The sequence below is a fragment of the Epinephelus lanceolatus genome, chromosome 14, assembly GCF_041903045.1.
Source record: "Epinephelus lanceolatus isolate andai-2023 chromosome 14, ASM4190304v1, whole genome shotgun sequence".
Taxonomy (NCBI): Eukaryota; Metazoa; Chordata; class Actinopteri; order Perciformes; family Serranidae; genus Epinephelus; species Epinephelus lanceolatus.
Window position 1 is genome coordinate 30,524,843 of NC_135747.1, and position 17,638 is coordinate 30,542,480.

The following is a 17,638-nucleotide window of genomic DNA, read 5'->3' on the forward strand; positions in this document are numbered from 1 at the left end:
CAGTGCACAGCCTCTATTCACTGTGACAGAAATACTTCAGCAATTACATCGACATACCTATTTCAATGCCATCAATGGTGACATGAATTGTATAGAGTCCGACGGCTCCTGGAGTCCAGTTGGCACTGTAGGTTCCATCAGTGTTGGCACGAATCAGCATGTTCTCGCTGGGTCTGTGTGGGAAATGATCTATAAGTAGATTGTATCTTACTGGAAAATGTGTTTTTGTTTCTGCAGCACCTCACTTACCTCTTTGGGGTAGGGGAAGCAAAGCGCAGCTCTTCAAATGAGTAGTTTTCATAAGCCTGTAAAAGACAAGAGTACAAAACTTATTAACAGGTCTATGATGTGTATCCCAGGCTCTTGAAACTCTATAAATTATGTTTATATTAAATAATTGGCTGTTATTCAGCCATTTTAATCTTCATGTCTTTATTCAGACAGTTAACACTCCTTTATTTCTTCTCCAATTAAATTTTATCTTATCATAATAATCTTATTTTACATAGTAAGAGTTATGAGCCAATTACAAGAGGCTGACCTTCATCATGGTAATAGCAATGTATCGAGCCTCTTTCACGATCATGGGCTCGTATGTGGCCTCCAGTTTGGGCATCGGCAAACCACCAAAGGTTAGGTCAGGGCCAGAGGACGAAGGTGAGGAGCTTCCAGGTAACCGCTGCAGCCTCTTCACATTGTCAGGCTGCATCGACTTCTTCTGTGAAACAGGTACTGCCTTTACCTCCACCTGGACATGAGAGAGATAAGAAACACAATGATTCTGTCGTTCCATTTATACAAATATAAAATATTTATGTCTTCGAAGCAGAAAAGCCAATCATCCTGACCTTCATGTGAGGAACGTGCACCACATCTCCATACTGGTCTTTGGTCTGTACGACCACAGTGGTCGGCCATCCACAGCGTATGTCATCTTTGTTCAGGATCAGAGATGTCTTCTGGGGGTCTGCGTAGGAGTCTGGCTGCAGCCACCTGGACAGAGGGAAAGGACAGGGTTGTAAATTTGTAATGAGAGAGTCATCAATCAACACTTAAATTACAGAGGGAAAGCTAAAATTTTCAAACAAGTCACATTTCAAAATGTAAAATGCATAGTTCATATTCTGCTCTCGTGAATTAGCTAGACTTGACGAGACAGACCCTTACCTTGCCAGACGTCCTCCGCTTGAGGACTGCACACACGTGATGAAGTCCTCAAGGAAAGAGTGCTCATTGGTTTGGAGGTGCAGGGGCAGATTTCCCTCCAGGGCCTCCAGGATGGTGGGGGAGTGAGACAAAGCCAGACCCTTCCCCAGGATCCCTGAGTGGGCCTTGCACACCTGAGTGAGGTCAAAGGAAATAAGAGTCAAGGAGGGAAGACACAAAAAGCCTTCTCACAAGACCACAATAAGTCCAAAAGAATATTTCTGAATTTAAGAGATGACACACCTGAAGAGAGGCTTCCTCAAGAATCTCAAGATCCTCCTCTAATTCATTACCTTGAATTAAAAAATTAGAATAACAAATTAATTATTTACTCGATAGGTTATACAATATTAATTTGCCGCCAGCAGTAACACACAGTAAATTCATCTCATCCACTGTTTTCCATACCTATAGGGAGCGCCAGGTCCTTCTTCATCAGAGCTGCAGCACACACACTACCCAGGTAGGCCAACTCTTTCTCCAGCTGGATGATACCCTGAAACGTCCATAATGCTATGCTTATAAAGGTATTGTAAAATTCAACATTTTTTCTACCTGGAACAATGCACAAACTTAACATTTAACAGATGACATAGCTCAGTCATGAGATCTAACGAATCTCAGACTCATTACAGAGACAGATGGAAGACCAGCCTGCTACACAAATGACAGAGGGATACATGAGTGTCTCTGTACCTCATCGGGGCCAGGGTTGAACTCATATCCCACAGCCACACACTTGAAGCCATAAAAGCAAGCCTTCTCATCTTTAACATAGTCCGAGGCTGTTTCCAGTGAGAACAGAACTTCGTTTCCTGAAAGTAAAGAGGACAGAAAATTCAAAGATGAAAAGAAACGAATGACAGGTGGGCAGAGTTATGTTGGTAATCACTGGTAAACTAATGGCTGCCTGCTGTGGCAGGTGGCTCAGTGAAGCATCAGTGAGGAGATTAAAGCACATATGAGAACAATTTAGACCAATGAATTATAACTAGGTTGGAAGAATAACTGTTTAGAGGGGTGTTATTGCTCAATCACTACTTGTTTATGCTCCATCATACTGCACATTTCTTCGTGATTATCGTTAGTGCTGTCAATTTATCCATTAATGCATTGCCTCAATAAAGAATATGTGTTTGCCTGTTGCTCAGTACAGAATCTGCCTTTTTGCTCACCACAGTAGAGGCAGCTTTTGGAAATTTCTACCCTCAGTTTCCCCATTAAGACACATATGTAGCACATCATACCAGACTCTGCAGCTTTACAGGCCAGCTTCAGGGCAATAAAGTTGGTTGGGCAATACATGCTAGCTTAGCAAGTTATTATCCTGTCAAGAGTATAATAAAGCTGCATGCTTTTCCAGACCTTTTTAATAAATGTTTGGGATGACTGCTTTCAAAGGAGTATCCAAACTTTTTTTTCCTTTGAATACTTTTCTGGTGCTGCTTTCAGATGCATTATGCAAGTATTTAACCCTTTGAATCCTCCCTGAGCAAACTGGTACGATTTCTTTCAAAAAAATGAGAAAAAAGGCACTGAGCAACTTGGTACGAATTGTCCCACAAATTGCAAAAACAATTAGAGGATTTAGAAAATTATATATTAAAAAAAAAAAAAACTAGAAAAAAAAAGAAAAAGCTAGAAAAAAAATACATTTATAAATATTAGAATTATTCCATTTTAAAATTAATTTTGAGCACTCTTTCAAGGTAATTTCCTTGTTTGCTTGTTTTTAACTTTTCTTTTTTTTAATCTTACAAATTTTCTTGTTTTCAATTTTCTCTTTTTACTAATTTGTTGCTAATTTTTTTCAGCCAAGTTTTCTTTTGTTGTTCATTGCCGTCTTCCCATGTTTTTAAAAGAGATCAAGCCAAGGTTTCAAAGGGTTAACAGGTGCCAGATGAATTAATGTGAAACTATTTTTGTTATTAACAAAAATCACTTAAGACAAATGCAACTGTTTCATCGTGCAGTAAAAAAGTATTTACTTTTCCATCGCTCCTGAAAGCAGCAGCCCGCACTGTCGAGTCCATGCTTCTTTGCTGTGGCCAAATACCTAGCCAGAAATGCCTGTTGCTAGGTAACTGTTTGTTTGTTTACTGTCTGTTTATGAAAATTATTTGTTCCATCTGCGTAGTTAATACTTGGTGCATGTCTACAAACTGTTTGACAGTCCTGCCATCATGAGGTTAATGGAAAAAATGCAAAGTGAACTTGCTTAAGTAAACAAATATTGGGTAGTGAGCTACATATAGTATATTTTGAAGCACCAGCCACAGGCCACGATTGGCCATCGAGCCGAACTTCAGACAAGCCTGAATTTCAAGTCTAACAAGCACTTCAAATGAAAATGAATGTCAAGTACTGTTACAAGCAGTCTCAGTGCTGATGAAGTTAAATATCAGAAAAGCGCAACATCTTTATCTTATCACTTATTAGCCAGTGATGATGTTAAAAAGCACTTACAGCGAAAAGCAGAAGTTGTTAAGTGTAACTGTCTTCATAAAGGTTGATAACTTGATAACTACGGATGTAAATTAGCAGGTTTGCTAACTCTGACACATTTACACGTGTACTCACATACTGATGTTCATTAATGTGTACTGTCCCTTTCAAATAAATAAAGAATTTTAAAATAAGGAACGTATCTTTTATTTAATTTGGTAAACTGTTTGTATTCTGCCTCACTGCTGTATATTAAATTGAGTCTCTCTGCTTTTGGAACTTTAGGATTTATTGTGATTCTGGTATCGCCAAAACAGCAGTCGTGATGTTCATAAATGTTCATTGCTCTCTTACCTGGCAGCACTAGGACGGTGGTCGGCCAGCCTGTGGAGCCCGAGAACTTCTTGAGCTCCGTCCAGGTGTTGATGGTGTCATGGATCAAAGGTTTGCCCCCCAGGCTGGACAGGTGGAGGGTCCGGCTGGGGATGAGCAGGCGTAGGACGTCCTCTGGCTGCGCAGTGCCGCACTGCTGATCAAACTCAATGGTGGTCCAGCGGACACAGTCTGGGAACGATACCTGAGGCAAGGTGAGACGAGATTAGTTTAGAATTAAATTATATCTGTGTCATTTACTTTTTCTTATTTAGCATGCCATAGGACACCTTACCCTGTACTGTGTGACGCCGGCTTGTTTGTACGGGTGGTCACTCTCAATGACTGCGTAGTGGTTTGAGGTGGTGCAAGCAGACAGGCCCTGCTCAGGCTGGTTGCCAGTTGTGCTGTCTGTTGACTGGTTGGGATTGAAGGTGGGTGGGGCGTACTTTTGGTTGAGGGCAGAGACAGCAGGTAACAGCTCCTGGACAAGTCCAAAGACCTCGACAGCAGCCTGGATGAGGAAGAAGAGGTATTTCAACACACAATGCCACATCAGAGAGAGACAATTTAGGTTTGCCCTCCTGGTTTGACCTCTTACCTTAGGTACAGATGCAGCAACAGGGCCGATGTAAGCCAGGATAAGGGGCAGGAGCATGGAGAACAGGCTGGAGGAACTTAACAGCTCAGGGATATCATCCACTGGAGATAAAAAAGGACATTAAACTGAAGAGAGGCTGAACAGGTACGATCCAAATTCAATACAAATGGCTCTACAGCAATGCTTTTGTAGTACATGTTTATTGTGCTTACCATCGACAGCAAAAGCTCTGTGAAGGAGGTCCTTTGCAGCTCTGACCACAGCGCTGACCACAGACAGAGCTCTGCTACAGTTCTTGTCCTCCTCATTGGCTTTGCTCAGCAGCTGAGACTGGAGATCCCCGTCATACTCACTCCTGGAGCCACGAGAAACATTTAAGTCAGAAAAATAAAAACCAAAATACTTGTGAGATTAAATATGACAAAATGCTGGCTTTGTGTTTACCTGTAGTAGAGAATCTGTGGGATCTGCCCTCTGGTCTGGTTTGTGCCGTTGCTACTCAAGCTGCAGGTGCTGAAGGTGAAGGACACGCCATCAGAGCACTGCACTGTGGTCATACCTCCATCTCCATTGGCTGTCCGGCTGCCATAGTTCCGCAATCGCACAGCATACTTGACACCCTCCTGCAACATAATAAATCAGTTTATTTTTATCCTTAATATCAACAGTTCACACAGTCATGTTTAGTTAGATACTTTTACACAGTGATTTATCTTTATCTTTATCAGGTTTTTACAATGTAACTATTGAAAACAAACATAGAACATGCAGCGTTTTTCACTTAAGACAAATAAATAGAATTGAATTTAAACAAAAGAAGGGAGTTTCGGAGTAATATACAATTTTCACTTCTTCCAAATTTCCTTAAATTTAATCCTGGATCCTCTTTATGAAGGTAATTATTTCCTTTACAAAGATTTCTTATCATGTTTCAACGCACATCTTCGCCCATCCAACTCTGTCTCAAATGGACTTGCATACTGTCTCAAATGGATCCCACACACTGCTCTTGCTCAGCATTACAACTTATTTGTTATACTAACATTTTGGACCAGAGAGACCAAAACACTAGAGGAACTTCACATCTTAGGAATATCATCCACTGGAGATAATAGAAGACATTAGATATTTCAACGAAGTCTAGAGGGACAGAAATGTTTGTACAACCAATAAACTGTCGTGCTAAGCAAGAGCAGTGTGCAGGGTAAATTATATCATAATATTTCCCTAAAGATGGGGTTTCTGGCACAGTCTATTTCTTTGTAATTGCTTTTTAACAGCTACAGTCAGTATTTTGTTTTAGTATTTGTAGATGTTAAAAGTAAGAGTTCGTCCCACTTAAATGTAATATTTGTCACACATATAGTTACTTATTCTGTATAAATCTGTTGCCAAAGAAGCATTTACTTTTTGACAGGCCCAAAAGAAGTGGTAGTGATTGGCTTACTGGGAGCCACAGTTTCTCCAGTAGCTTTAAGAGCCTGAGTGACAAGTGACTCTACCAGCCAAACACTCTATAAAGCTGAGCTTGATACTTTCTATTTTACATTTACAATATTTTGTCCAGATATCCTCTGAAATGCAACTGTTATTTTACCTTTCATGTTGGTACTTGCTTTTTCAACCTCCTTAAGTTCCCTGTGTGGTCCTAAAATCATTTGAAGCCCTGAATCTGTCCTATAGGCCCTAGAACAACTTTCAATATGTTGTTTTCAACCCCTTTAACTCTCTAACATAGAACTATTTTATGTAATGGTATACCAGAAAAAAAGTCACAATTATTTAACCAGTGTAGTCTCGTTAATGTCTGAAAATCATTCAGTGTCCCCTGATGAAAAAAGGTGCAGTAAAAGGAGAAGTCCCCCTTAGCCCAGCCCTTATAGCTCGCATCCAATTTGTTTGGAGTAAAATCAAAGTCAGAATCATGAGACTACATGCATCTTAACAAAACCAGCACACAATTGCACACAAAAGTTAGAAAACAGTTACAGCATGTTGCGTCCTAATGTTTGTGTCCCAACAGTGAATCATATGCCTGTATTATATTTTTGAGATTCTATGTACCTTAAGTGGCACGGCCTTGTCCAGGCGAATCTCAGCGATATCACTGGGAGAATCATCAGTGCTGTAGGTGCCCTTCACCAGCTCCAGGGACGTCCACCTGTGAGAATGTGCTGAGTCCCCTGGGTGCTCTGTCTGCGCCTGAAGAGAAAGGGAACAAAAGGTTGCCAAGGTTGAAAACTAGTCAAGCAACACCAGAAACTTTCTGAAATATAAGAAAATACAAGCTGAAAATGATTTATAATCACTTACATCATCAGCCAGCACCTCCAGTTCATACTCATGGATGCCCCCTCCTCCGTAGACACAGACGCCCACCAGCACAACGCCTGGCTTGTCCACTGTCATACAGATGGCGTCAGGAGAGCCGTTGCCCGTGTTCCAACTCCGGCCCTGGCTGGTTTTGGTGAAACGGTTGGGGGATGCTTTCACGGAGTGGAGCGAGTTCAGTCCATCAACCTGACACGCAAGAACACAATGAGAGATGCAGCCAAACATATCAAACTAAGTCCATAACCACATTTGAGGAGTTTTACTGCAAATATGAGCAAGCAATAACATCCTAAATAAAAATCTTCTGCAAAAAGACCTTTCACAATCATGTATATATACACATTAATACTGCTGTTCAAATAATGGATGTCATCTAAATGTCCTTTATTTAGATACAGAAATAGAGCAGAGAGAAAATGGATGCTCCCTAGAACAGAAATTGTCTGAAATAGACTGAAAAATAAAGTCTAAAATAAAAACATCTCATGTCTGGCGTGTGTACAAACTATTTATATCACCCTGCTGACAACAGAAAGCCAGACACAACAGCAAAGGGACAGATCCAGGTGCTCAAGGGGAGGAAGAGCTGTTTCCCTGACAACAGACTGAACAGAAAAACAGTGGTGTCGGGCGCTGCCGCCAAGTGACGGTTACCATGGCAATGCAAGTTGAGGAGTCCTGACTGCAGCAACAAGGGTATGCGTGTGTGACGATAATTAAATGAGTGTGAGAGAGGGAGGGTGACAGACATCTGTCCCACCCACCTAATGACTCAGCATGCCGTCAAAACAATAAAGAAAATCTAATTTCCTTTTTTTGTGTTTTTGTTTTTTTGGCATCAGAAAAAGCTCCACCTTGTTCCAAGCAAAAGCTGTCACAGTGAAAAATGTGATATAATTTGTTATGCCATATCACTTTATGTAAAGCTCTGTTGTTATCAGAGCTTTACATAAAGTGATATGGCACAAGGAAGGAGGAGGACAGAAGAAGCATGAGGAAAGAAAGTAGTCTTGATGTCAGATCTCATCCCTAATGTATAAAGCTACACTGTGATGAATTTAACAAAGTTAGGAGTGGATACAACTGTGATTTGGCTGTTTAAAACACAACAAATGAATGTGTCAAAGGGCAGTGATTACAATGTGAATGGCTGGTACAGAGACAACAAAGGATAACAAAAACGAGACACCACAGATTCTGTTTATGTTCCTGGACAAAAAAGCTCCACAATTCGGCTACGCTGAAAACCTGATGGATGTGGGTCGTTCGTGGAGTGGATGTGCCACAGGAATGTACCTTTTCACTGGCTACACCTGCAGAGCAAGTACACCTTAGTGTTGTGTGAGCCACAGGCAAAACAAAACAGTGAGCTTTAGCTTTGGGATTGTTTCTTCAATTTTTGGACCCAGCACAACACTGTGAAGTATGTGTAATATCAGTACGTTAACATCTACAGACTACAGAATCAGTAACATCTTTTAAATCACTTCTTCACACTTTGCAACTCTGCTCAAAAAAGGCTTATTGTTTCATTGTTTGTATTTATCTTTATTGTTGGGGTTCCTTTTTCTTTATATTTCTTAAAATGGCCTGACTTTATTTGGTTAAATCGTTATTTTGAATGCGAGTTCAACCATGTAAAGCATTTTGTGACTCTGTTTTGAAAAGGGCTTTATAACAAATTATTTTTATTATTATTGTTATTATTATTACAGTACACTATGTGAGGAATAAAGTTAACAAGCAACCGCCAGCTGATAGTTGCAAAAAAAATGCCAAGAGGTGATCAAGACCTCAAAGTGGAAGCCCTGTTTGATACAAAGCTGCCAACATACAGTATGGCTAACATACTTATCAAAGGTAATTATACATTAAAAGAAAATATTGACTTAAAATGGGAGTTTTTCATCAACTTGTTGGCATTACGGAAATGCAGCTAATGTTTAGATTCATATTCATTCATTTAGGTAGGTAGGTAGGTAGGCCCATTTCCATGTATAAGGGCCACACACACCTCATGTAAAAGGCCAGTCTTCTATCTGTGTTTTCTATTTTTACATTTGTAAAGCGGGTCTCTGTGGCACATATGCAAAACTTATGTGCTGCTCTCACGTGTAGCCAGTTTCACTGATAACAGTGGAAGCAGCCCGCATCTGTTATGTCCATGATGTAGCCCCCCCCAATAAGAGCACATCAGGATTAAGGATCTAGACTTGGGTATAAGTTGGCCAGAGCCAAGCTGTTTGGCCCTACTTACGTATATATGTGTGTGTTTATGCGGGTGCATGTGAGTATCAGCGTGAGTTAAGTTACCTCGGAGCCCAGGGCAGAGGCAGTGAGCTCAGAGACGATGGAGGCCAGCAGACCACAGGTGTTGGAGACCAAGTGTGGAGAGAACAGCTCCACCTCCTTCCTCAAACTCTTCCTCACCGGCAGCACCACAATCACCAGCATCTTCTCCAGCACCTCCCGGAAACTGGTCATGCCCATCAGGTTCTCCTCCGTCTAAAGGAGGAAAAGTTATTTTGGCATTTGATGAGAACATGATGTTATAAAGACCATATCCTCTCCATCTACCAAACATTTCCTGGGTCACTGACCACAACCATGTCCACCATTTTGAAGTGAGGAAACCTGTTGTACAGTGCATGATGTGCAATGACTCACATGGCTTAGTTTCTCCATGTGGGCCACCAGCAGGGGGAAGCGGTGAGCGAGGGCAGAGTCATTCTCTGTGCTGACTTGTTTGACCAGTGAACGCAGCAGCACTTCCCCGTCATATGCGATGGGCAGGATGGATGTCAGCTTGACTGAGGTGTTGCACAGAGCTGACATTACGGCTGCCAGCAGACGGCTGCTGGATGTGCGAAAGTTGGCCTCGGCAATGTCCTAAAAAACAAGGAGGACAAGAATGAATCTCTGGTTGTATTATTGCTGATGAGAATAATACTGTAACCACTTAAATCCTATTTAAAACTACAATGACATGGTCTGCCGTCGCTGACCTGGTCGAGGCAGTTGAGCAGGTCACAGAGGCAGGCCCACTGCAGAGCCGGGGTTGGGTAGAACGAGTGAAAGCAGGCAGTGAAGGTGTTGTGGCACTCCTGCAGCACAGCCTCCAGCAGGGTCAGAGGTTGAGACAAGTAGCCCTGAGGGTCGTTGTCCAGCTTAGTCAGGCAGTTGTCCATGCCTTCTGACAGAATCTTCTTCAGCAGGCTGCGTGTCTTTCCCACGCACTCTGCCAGCTTGCTCGACTCCTCCACCACAGCTTTGGTGCTGGCTAGAAATCAAACAAAGAGAAAAAGAGAAAACATTGTGAGAGCTTTTCAGAAGCTACACTCTATATAGAGAGTTCAATGGAAATGTACTTTTTGACATTAAAAATCTTTCTGCAGTTTACTATTTTACATCTGTGAAACTGAAATAAGGTTTTTATATTTTCTGGGTCACACACGAACAAGCATTGGCACTCTGGGTATTCCATTCTAAAATTAATAACAATGAATACTGTCGATTGTTTTTCATTCAAAGACATTCATAACTGAACAGGACAAAGCATTGTCACCAGTAGATTGAAAGCAGCCATTATACTGCTGAGGATAAAGTGCTGTTGAAAGAATATTTCTCCTGCCAAATGACCATTTGTGTATCAATTACTCACCCCGTGTTACACTGAATTAATTAAGACAACTTTTTCTCGAATGCCTCCAACATGAATGAAGAACCCAAAGTAGAGAAAATGCTTAATGAATGGAAGCCTTAGGGGTCCGTGTTTAACTTCCCAAAGAGGCAGCCCATACCAAGGGGGTGAAGTATTTCTTTAAGGTCTCTATGTTCCTACCAGCAATGGGGAAGATCTCACAGATGTAGACCCTGAGCAGGCGGAGACAGCACGTGCCGACAAAGCGCAGCCTCTCCAGGTCCAGCAGGGTGGCCGTGTACTGGAAGCCCTTCAGCCCTCGCAGTTCCTCCACACCCAAAACTAAGGTGGTCCAGCTCCAGTGAAGGACGCTCAGCAGAGACTCAAAACACTCCTACGGAAGGACAGAGGTAGATACAGGTCACACACAGTGTATTAAACAATCACCTGTCAAGACACTCAAGCAGGTAGAAACGGAGACATTACTCACCACTGAGACGGTACGAGCAAATGAGCGTTTGAGGATGTGCACTGGTTCGCTGGTCTGCTGTTTGCCTTTAGATGCATTGCCATCATTTGAAGGGAGCCTGAGGTTAAAATATGAAGACACATTTAGAATCATTTACTTGACAAGCTCATAGCATAGGCATTAGTTGCATATGGCAAAGGATGGCAGCTGCCATGGAAAATAAAAATAAGAAACTGATTTCATTTGTATTGCCTTAAAAAGATAATTGGTGCTTGACACATTTTCTAGTAAAAATTTGCATGTTATTCAATTAATTTCTTATTTTCTGTGTAGTTAAACAAATGGCAAATGATAATTACACCGCCCTCTCTGTCCATGGTGCTAAAATATGTACCAAAATTGACATGATGAAAGGCAGTTTTCACTGCTCTCCTTTTAAGTGGTGCATTACAGCACTGTGAATGTGAGAGAAAGCTGCCTAAATGTCTGTTAAAATAGTTTTCAACAGCAAAGTAGGTCACTGATGTCATGTCACATTGTCATACCTTGGTTTTTACTGAAACAACACCCCGGCCCTGAGACAAAATAAACTTTAAACATTGTTAAAATTTAAAGAATTTTACTTACCTGTAAAGTAGCTGAGGTATTTGACCCGCGTTAACATCTGTACCATTGTTTGACTTCTTAGAGCTTTTGAACTGAAAGACCACACTAAAGAGAAACAGAAAAAAAGACAAATTTAAGGACTGTTAACATCAACTCATAAAACATGAAATGTGGCCTAATGATACATATGGAAAATGCCTATTAGTTCAGAAGTATTATATATATTGTGAAATCCGTTTTACCCGTCATCAGTAGTAATGGTAGCCTGTCCATGGGAGCCACAGTCACTGCTGGGTCCAGACACTCGGGCCCACGCCACATACCACCAGCCGAGCTGCAGCAGCACTGGCTCGTCAAACATCATGGCATATTTCTCCCTTAAAAATACAATAAACAACAATTACCGCTTTGTGGTTGTATGCCTCCACAGACCAGTCAAGTTGCATTTACAGTTTACATCCCTGTCTGTGAAAACATGGATGCTTCACACACATCTCCCCTCAGCAGCACAGAAGATCTATACAATCAACAGTTTCAAGGTGGACACCCAAGATTAGTGTCACCAATTCAGCATCTGACCAAATGTGACCCCTTCTGTTCCTGAGATATGATGTTGAGTAATGGATAGTGTTTTTGCAGAACATTATGATGTCACAGTGAAGATGACCTTTGACCTTTTCAATATAAAATGTCACCAATTCACATCTTATTCTATCAGACATTTGCGTCAAATTTTGTCATAACTAGCCAAAGAATTCTTGAGTTGTGGAAAAAACATGAGGTCACAGTGAACTTGACCTGTGACCTTTGACCACCACAATCTAAACTGTTCTTGAGTCCAAGTAAACATTTGTGACAATTCCGAGGAAAGTCCCTCAAGGTGTTTCTGAGACATCACGTTCACGAGAATGAGACGGATGCAAGGTCACAGTAACCTTGACCTTTGACCACCAAATTCTAATCAGTTTATTTTTGAGATCAAGTAAACATTTATGACAAATGTCACAAAGTCCCTCAAGGTGTTTTTGAGACATCACGTTCACTAGAATGAGATGGATGCAAGGTCACAGTAACCTTGACATTTGACCACCAAAATTTTATCAGTGAATCGTTGTGTGCAGATGTCGCATTCACAAGAATGGTAAGAATGAGAGGGATGGACAGACAGACATATGGACAACCCAAAAACATAATGCCTTCGGCCGAGGCTTTCGCTGATGTGGAGACACTAAAAAAAACAGAGACCAACATAAATAGATATTCAATATCCTTCCTCCTTCTTTACAAGAAACACTTGTGAGAACAGAAGAGAAACGTAAGGAATCCACAAACTTTACCTGGCAGCGCAGTCATAGGCCAGCACGTCAGTCTCAGCCAGCAGATCACCATCTGTCTCATGGTCACCGCCGTCAGGTCCCAGCTCAAAAAGCTGCACAATGTTAATTGTGTTAATTAATAATTTATTTAAAGTTTTTGGCAGTCTTGTGTGTCCTATGACAAATAAAGTGAAATCTAAAATTACAGGTAGGACAAAAAACAGCATGACATGAACATTATGTACATGGCAAAAAAAAAAACATATATCTAAATGTATTTTTGTTTGGGGTCACAAGCAGGCTTACCTTGATCTTTGCAGTGTACTCCCCTCGTCCCCCGAACAGACCCAGCCCACCCAGCAGGATGTCTGCATCAGCGCAGAAGCGGATGGCCTCCACAGAGTGGGCTGAGTAGCCCCAACCACCACCGTGACCTACAACAGCACACACGGGATCAATAAGGTTACGCAAGATACACAGAAGTTGTTTATCCACTTTCAGTGGTTCTGGTTGTTTACTAAGGAGGATAATAAACTGATTTGAAGTGTTTCACATACTTAGCAGCTTTGACTTAAAAGGCTAAAGGTTAGTCTAGTTTGATATAATTACAAGATCAAACCCAAATACATAAAAGCATCTCTCAGTGTGCTGTATCATACATAATTTACCATGAATCCTCTTCAAAGAACCCACTTACTCTCAAAGCGGTTCACCACACTGTAGTCCTCCTTGGAGTAGACCTTCATCACTGCCTGGGTTTCTTCCTCTGCGCTGGCTACACCCATCTTCAGCTCTTGCATGGCTGCCAGTGTATCCAAGCAACCTAAGTGGACAACCAAGTGTACTTCCTCTTAGCATTAAATGATGACAAACATAAATTAATAACCTACGCATTCCTGCAAACACTTAATCATATATTGGCTATGATCTAAGAGCAAATTTGTCTCTAAAATCAGTTTCCCCACGATCTGAAAGAGAAACTGATGGGAGAACAGAAAGTGCATTACTCATCAATGAAAGGCCCATTACATGAAAAATATGGCAGCTACACTGACTACACAATAGCCTGATCAGAGGTATGGGGATTTAGACACTGGTTACATCTGCTTTGAAGAAACAGATGTCCAAACTGTCCATCATCATTTGTGTCATCGCATTCACGTACATAGTTACTACATTCATAAAAGATTCATGAAACCAAAAGCACTTTGCTGAATGGTTAGAGCAGAGGATTACCGAGGATGTGTAGGGCTCCGTGAGAGCGAGTAGTGGTGGCATGTGATCCTGAGGGCAATGCAAGCTCTGGACTAAGGATGCTACAGCGAGCCTGTAAATCTGTAGCTGAGGGCATCCTGGCATCAGCTATCACTGCGTTGTAGCACAGCATCTCTTTGGCAGCTGGCAGGAACCTGAAAGCACGAAGAAGGAGGAGGAGTTAAAAATAGAAAAGGACAAGTTATCTTACAGGTGATTTACTGAATCTTAAAACGTTGGATAAATAGCACACAATATGCATTTCTGCTCTGCATAGTCCTTGTGCTGACCTCCATATGACATCATACACAGGGTCCAGACACAGGCCAAATCCCTGCAGGTCCTCCTGCTCAGAGTCGTTGAAGGTCCTGCAGCTCCCGTCCATTTTGTTGATAAGCAAGCATTTAAATGGAGGCGGCTCGGACACAGAGGAGGGCACAAGGCCAATAATGTGTTTGCTGGCAAAGATCTCTGAAGTGGCTAGGACATGGGAGTTGATAAGAGCCTCATCAATCCGCAGGAACGTCTGGTCACCGCTGGCGCCGATCCAGGTGGCCTTCCGTCCGTATTTGGCACCAATGTTGGGCATGGGAGATGGCTTGGCATTCCAGTAGGGCATGTCCAGGATGGGCCGACCCAGCTGTCCTTTCTGAAAAACAATAAGATACATATTCACTCAATTTGTGGTCAACTATATGTGTAAAGTAACAAACAATTTTTAAAAATGAGTTTAGTTCAGAAATGCAGTTTAGTGTTTTTCTTACCGAGAAGCTGCCAAACGTAAACACCTGCCCATCCATGAGGAGAACGGCCGTGTGGTTACTGCCCGCCGTCACCTGCACACTGGGACCTGGAAGGGCCTGCACCAGAGTTGGAGAACCCCTGGCAGGTAGAAGCATTGTTTTAAGTGTGTGTCCATGTGAGTGCCCTTTTGTTTATTCAAAATACCTCAAAATGGCAAAGCAAGAATCTGGACTTACATTTATTAATCCCTTATAGAACAAATGGGCTGAATCAGCAAAAGTAGGCCTATGAAGGCCCAGACACACAAAACCGACATCAAAGATTTAAAGGCGACTAAGGCGTCACCTTGAGTCGCCTGTGTCATCCAATAGCCAGCTAGAGCATACGTTCTAGGTGGCTACAAGTAAAGAACTCTCCAAATATTACTCTTGATTCTAGCTTGCTTGCTTTCTTTGCTTCTGTTTCTCTTCTTGTGCACTGAGCTGAACAGCCAACCAGAATAATTTCACTCTAGTGCTAATGATGCGGGACACATCACGAAAACTAGGGCAACACACGCTCACCCAAGGCCACTGACCGACAGCCGACTGTCGGCTTGGTATGTCAGGGCCCTAATACCCACGACAAGAAGCTAGTTATCCTTAACATACATCTAACAACAAAAAACTTTGTGCTAAAATTATAGGTCACGTAGTATTTCCTGTAGTTTCCATTCTGTTATCGCTTAATTAAATGACAATAAAGCACTGTATGTTTTTTTTCCGATGAACTATGTTTATATATTAGGAACAATTTCATTCATTTGAACATGACTCCCATTAAATTTAAAACACGAAGGCAACAGAAGCAGTACCTGGAGTTGACATCTCCATGTCCAAGCTGCCCATGTTGGCCATAACCAAACGTGTAGACATCTCCATTCTCCATTAGCACCACTGTAAAGCAACATAATCATGACTGTTTGTTACTGACATTCTTTCTTTCAAGGTCAGCCAAACTTCTTAAGAGGTTTTAAACATATTCTTAAAATAATATGCAGACAAATCTACCTCAGTGCCTGACCAGCGGCAGCCATGAGGGAAATCAACCTACCTGAGTGGTGGAAACCGCAGCTGACCTGCACAGCTCGCAGCTCGCAGTCGAATCTCACAGCCCCTGGGGGATAGGTGGTGATTTTGCTGGCATCCTTCTCTCCACGCTCACTGCTACCATCTACAAGACAAACACTCCAAGTCAGCACATTTGAGTAGAGAATCGGGGGAAGAGTGAGGTTTAGTAGTGACTTCAGACCACAGAGGTGGATGTCTCTGCGCAGTCCTGGAAAACAGAGCTGTAGGGAAAAGAGGATTCAAAAAGAAAAAGAGGGAGAAAAGGGAGAAGCATGCCAAAAAAGAAAGAAGAGAACAACACCTCTATTACAGAGAGGCTTTTGGTAACCAGTCCCATTACAGATTGTTTTGCAAATAATTTGATTTTCTTCTCAACATCTGTTGTGCTTAATGAGAAGGAGGGAATCTGGTTTACCCTGAGCCCTGTGCGAGAGGTACCAGTTGTGGTGTGTGAGGGGAAAAAGTTGAATAGAGACCCATGCATTACTGTAAAAACAATAACAGTCAATAACCGTTTTGGACCAGGAACCAGCTCATTGTGGTTTGGCTCATGGCCCAAATGTATAAGGTAGGGTTGAAAGTTTAGCTCATGGTGACAGCCATCAATGTAAGTTAAAAAACAGAAGTGCTCTTAATGACATCTAAAGTACCATTAAAGCTTACAGGAGGTCACAAACAGAAACACCAGTACTGTTGGTGAGGGGGTTTGGAGCACCAGTTCCTCTTCACGAGTTAAAACCATGAAACAGGATGCTCAGGGGTGTTACGCCAAATAACCTACGGCTGCCTGACAACTGTGCAACCACAATGAATGGTTCCACAAAAGGAAAAGTTATTCAGCAAAGTAGAACAGCCTCAATTTCTAAACTGAGATTCAGGATTAAACTACTGCTGCTGTGAAACAGAATTCACTGCGGCATAATTGTTTCCACATGTACCAGCAGGACAATAAAACAAGCCATTAATCCTCAACAATTAGTTTCCATTGGGAAGGTTTTCAAATTGTGCATTAAATCAATGCTTTACATCAACACAGGCACAGTGCTAGGCACCCAAAATCAAGCCTAGCTACTGTCATCCACTAGCAGTTTCAGACCTGCAGTTCCACTCCAACCTGCCCCACCTATTAGCAAGAAAAGCAACATCAGCAGCTCAGATAGGCAGATGTAGACCTGCTGATGTACACAGTCCAAAGACAGAGATACCTGCTAGGGTAGGGATACAGTGGACTTTTTAAATATTTTCCATTTCTGTCAACTAAAGTAAATTTTGTTTTGAGCACTAAGGGAGTTCAGGAGGCTCTAATGCTGCATCTCCACTGCATGGCGGGCACGGTTCTGCTCAACCTGACTCGATCTTTTTTTGTTTTCCACTGGCAAAAGTTGTGGATAGAACTTGGTGAATTTATCTGGTACTACCTCGTTCGAGGTCCCGGGCGAGGTGAGCAATTACTAGATGGTGGATTAAAGCATTTCAGACCACTGAGCGATCAGAGGGAAAAGTCACTTGTACCAACACGGGATATCCTGCACAAACCCGCCA

The 17,638-nt window shown here is 42.0% G+C and overlaps 1 protein-coding gene across 16 annotated transcripts in view; it reads right to left on the reverse strand.

The window, feature by feature from the left end:
* mycbp2 (MYC binding protein 2) overlaps nt 1-17,638 on the reverse strand; it is an 85,290-nt gene that overhangs the window by 33,113 nt on the left and 34,539 nt on the right. For all 16 annotated transcript variants that reach the window (XM_033617435.2, XM_078174609.1, XM_033617430.2 and 13 more), the window contains 30 exons: nt 16,080-16,199; nt 15,841-15,922; nt 15,008-15,125; nt 14,534-14,892; nt 14,226-14,398; nt 13,687-13,812; nt 13,296-13,423; nt 13,011-13,102; nt 11,916-12,050; nt 11,695-11,778; nt 11,089-11,185; nt 10,800-10,992; nt 9,964-10,238; nt 9,626-9,847; nt 9,272-9,463; nt 6,938-7,144; nt 6,689-6,826; nt 5,069-5,247; nt 4,837-4,979; nt 4,625-4,725; nt 4,319-4,537; nt 4,006-4,228; nt 1,903-2,021; nt 1,615-1,702; nt 1,450-1,499; nt 1,168-1,340; nt 849-993; nt 542-748; nt 250-305; nt 58-173 (listed from right to left, as the gene is read on the reverse strand). In XM_033617435.2, coding sequence (XP_033473326.2) covers nt 58-173; nt 250-305; nt 542-748; nt 849-993; nt 1,168-1,340; nt 1,450-1,499; nt 1,615-1,702; nt 1,903-2,021; nt 4,006-4,228; nt 4,319-4,537; nt 4,625-4,725; nt 4,837-4,979; nt 5,069-5,247; nt 6,689-6,826; nt 6,938-7,144; nt 9,272-9,463; nt 9,626-9,847; nt 9,964-10,238; nt 10,800-10,992; nt 11,089-11,185; nt 11,695-11,778; nt 11,916-12,050; nt 13,011-13,102; nt 13,296-13,423; nt 13,687-13,812; nt 14,226-14,398; nt 14,534-14,892; nt 15,008-15,125; nt 15,841-15,922; nt 16,080-16,199 — 4,560 coding nt within the window. The remainder of the gene's footprint in view (nt 1-57; nt 174-249; nt 306-541; nt 749-848; nt 994-1,167; nt 1,341-1,449; nt 1,500-1,614; nt 1,703-1,902; nt 2,022-4,005; nt 4,229-4,318; nt 4,538-4,624; nt 4,726-4,836; nt 4,980-5,068; nt 5,248-6,688; nt 6,827-6,937; nt 7,145-9,271; nt 9,464-9,625; nt 9,848-9,963; nt 10,239-10,799; nt 10,993-11,088; nt 11,186-11,694; nt 11,779-11,915; nt 12,051-13,010; nt 13,103-13,295; nt 13,424-13,686; nt 13,813-14,225; nt 14,399-14,533; nt 14,893-15,007; nt 15,126-15,840; nt 15,923-16,079; nt 16,200-17,638) is intronic.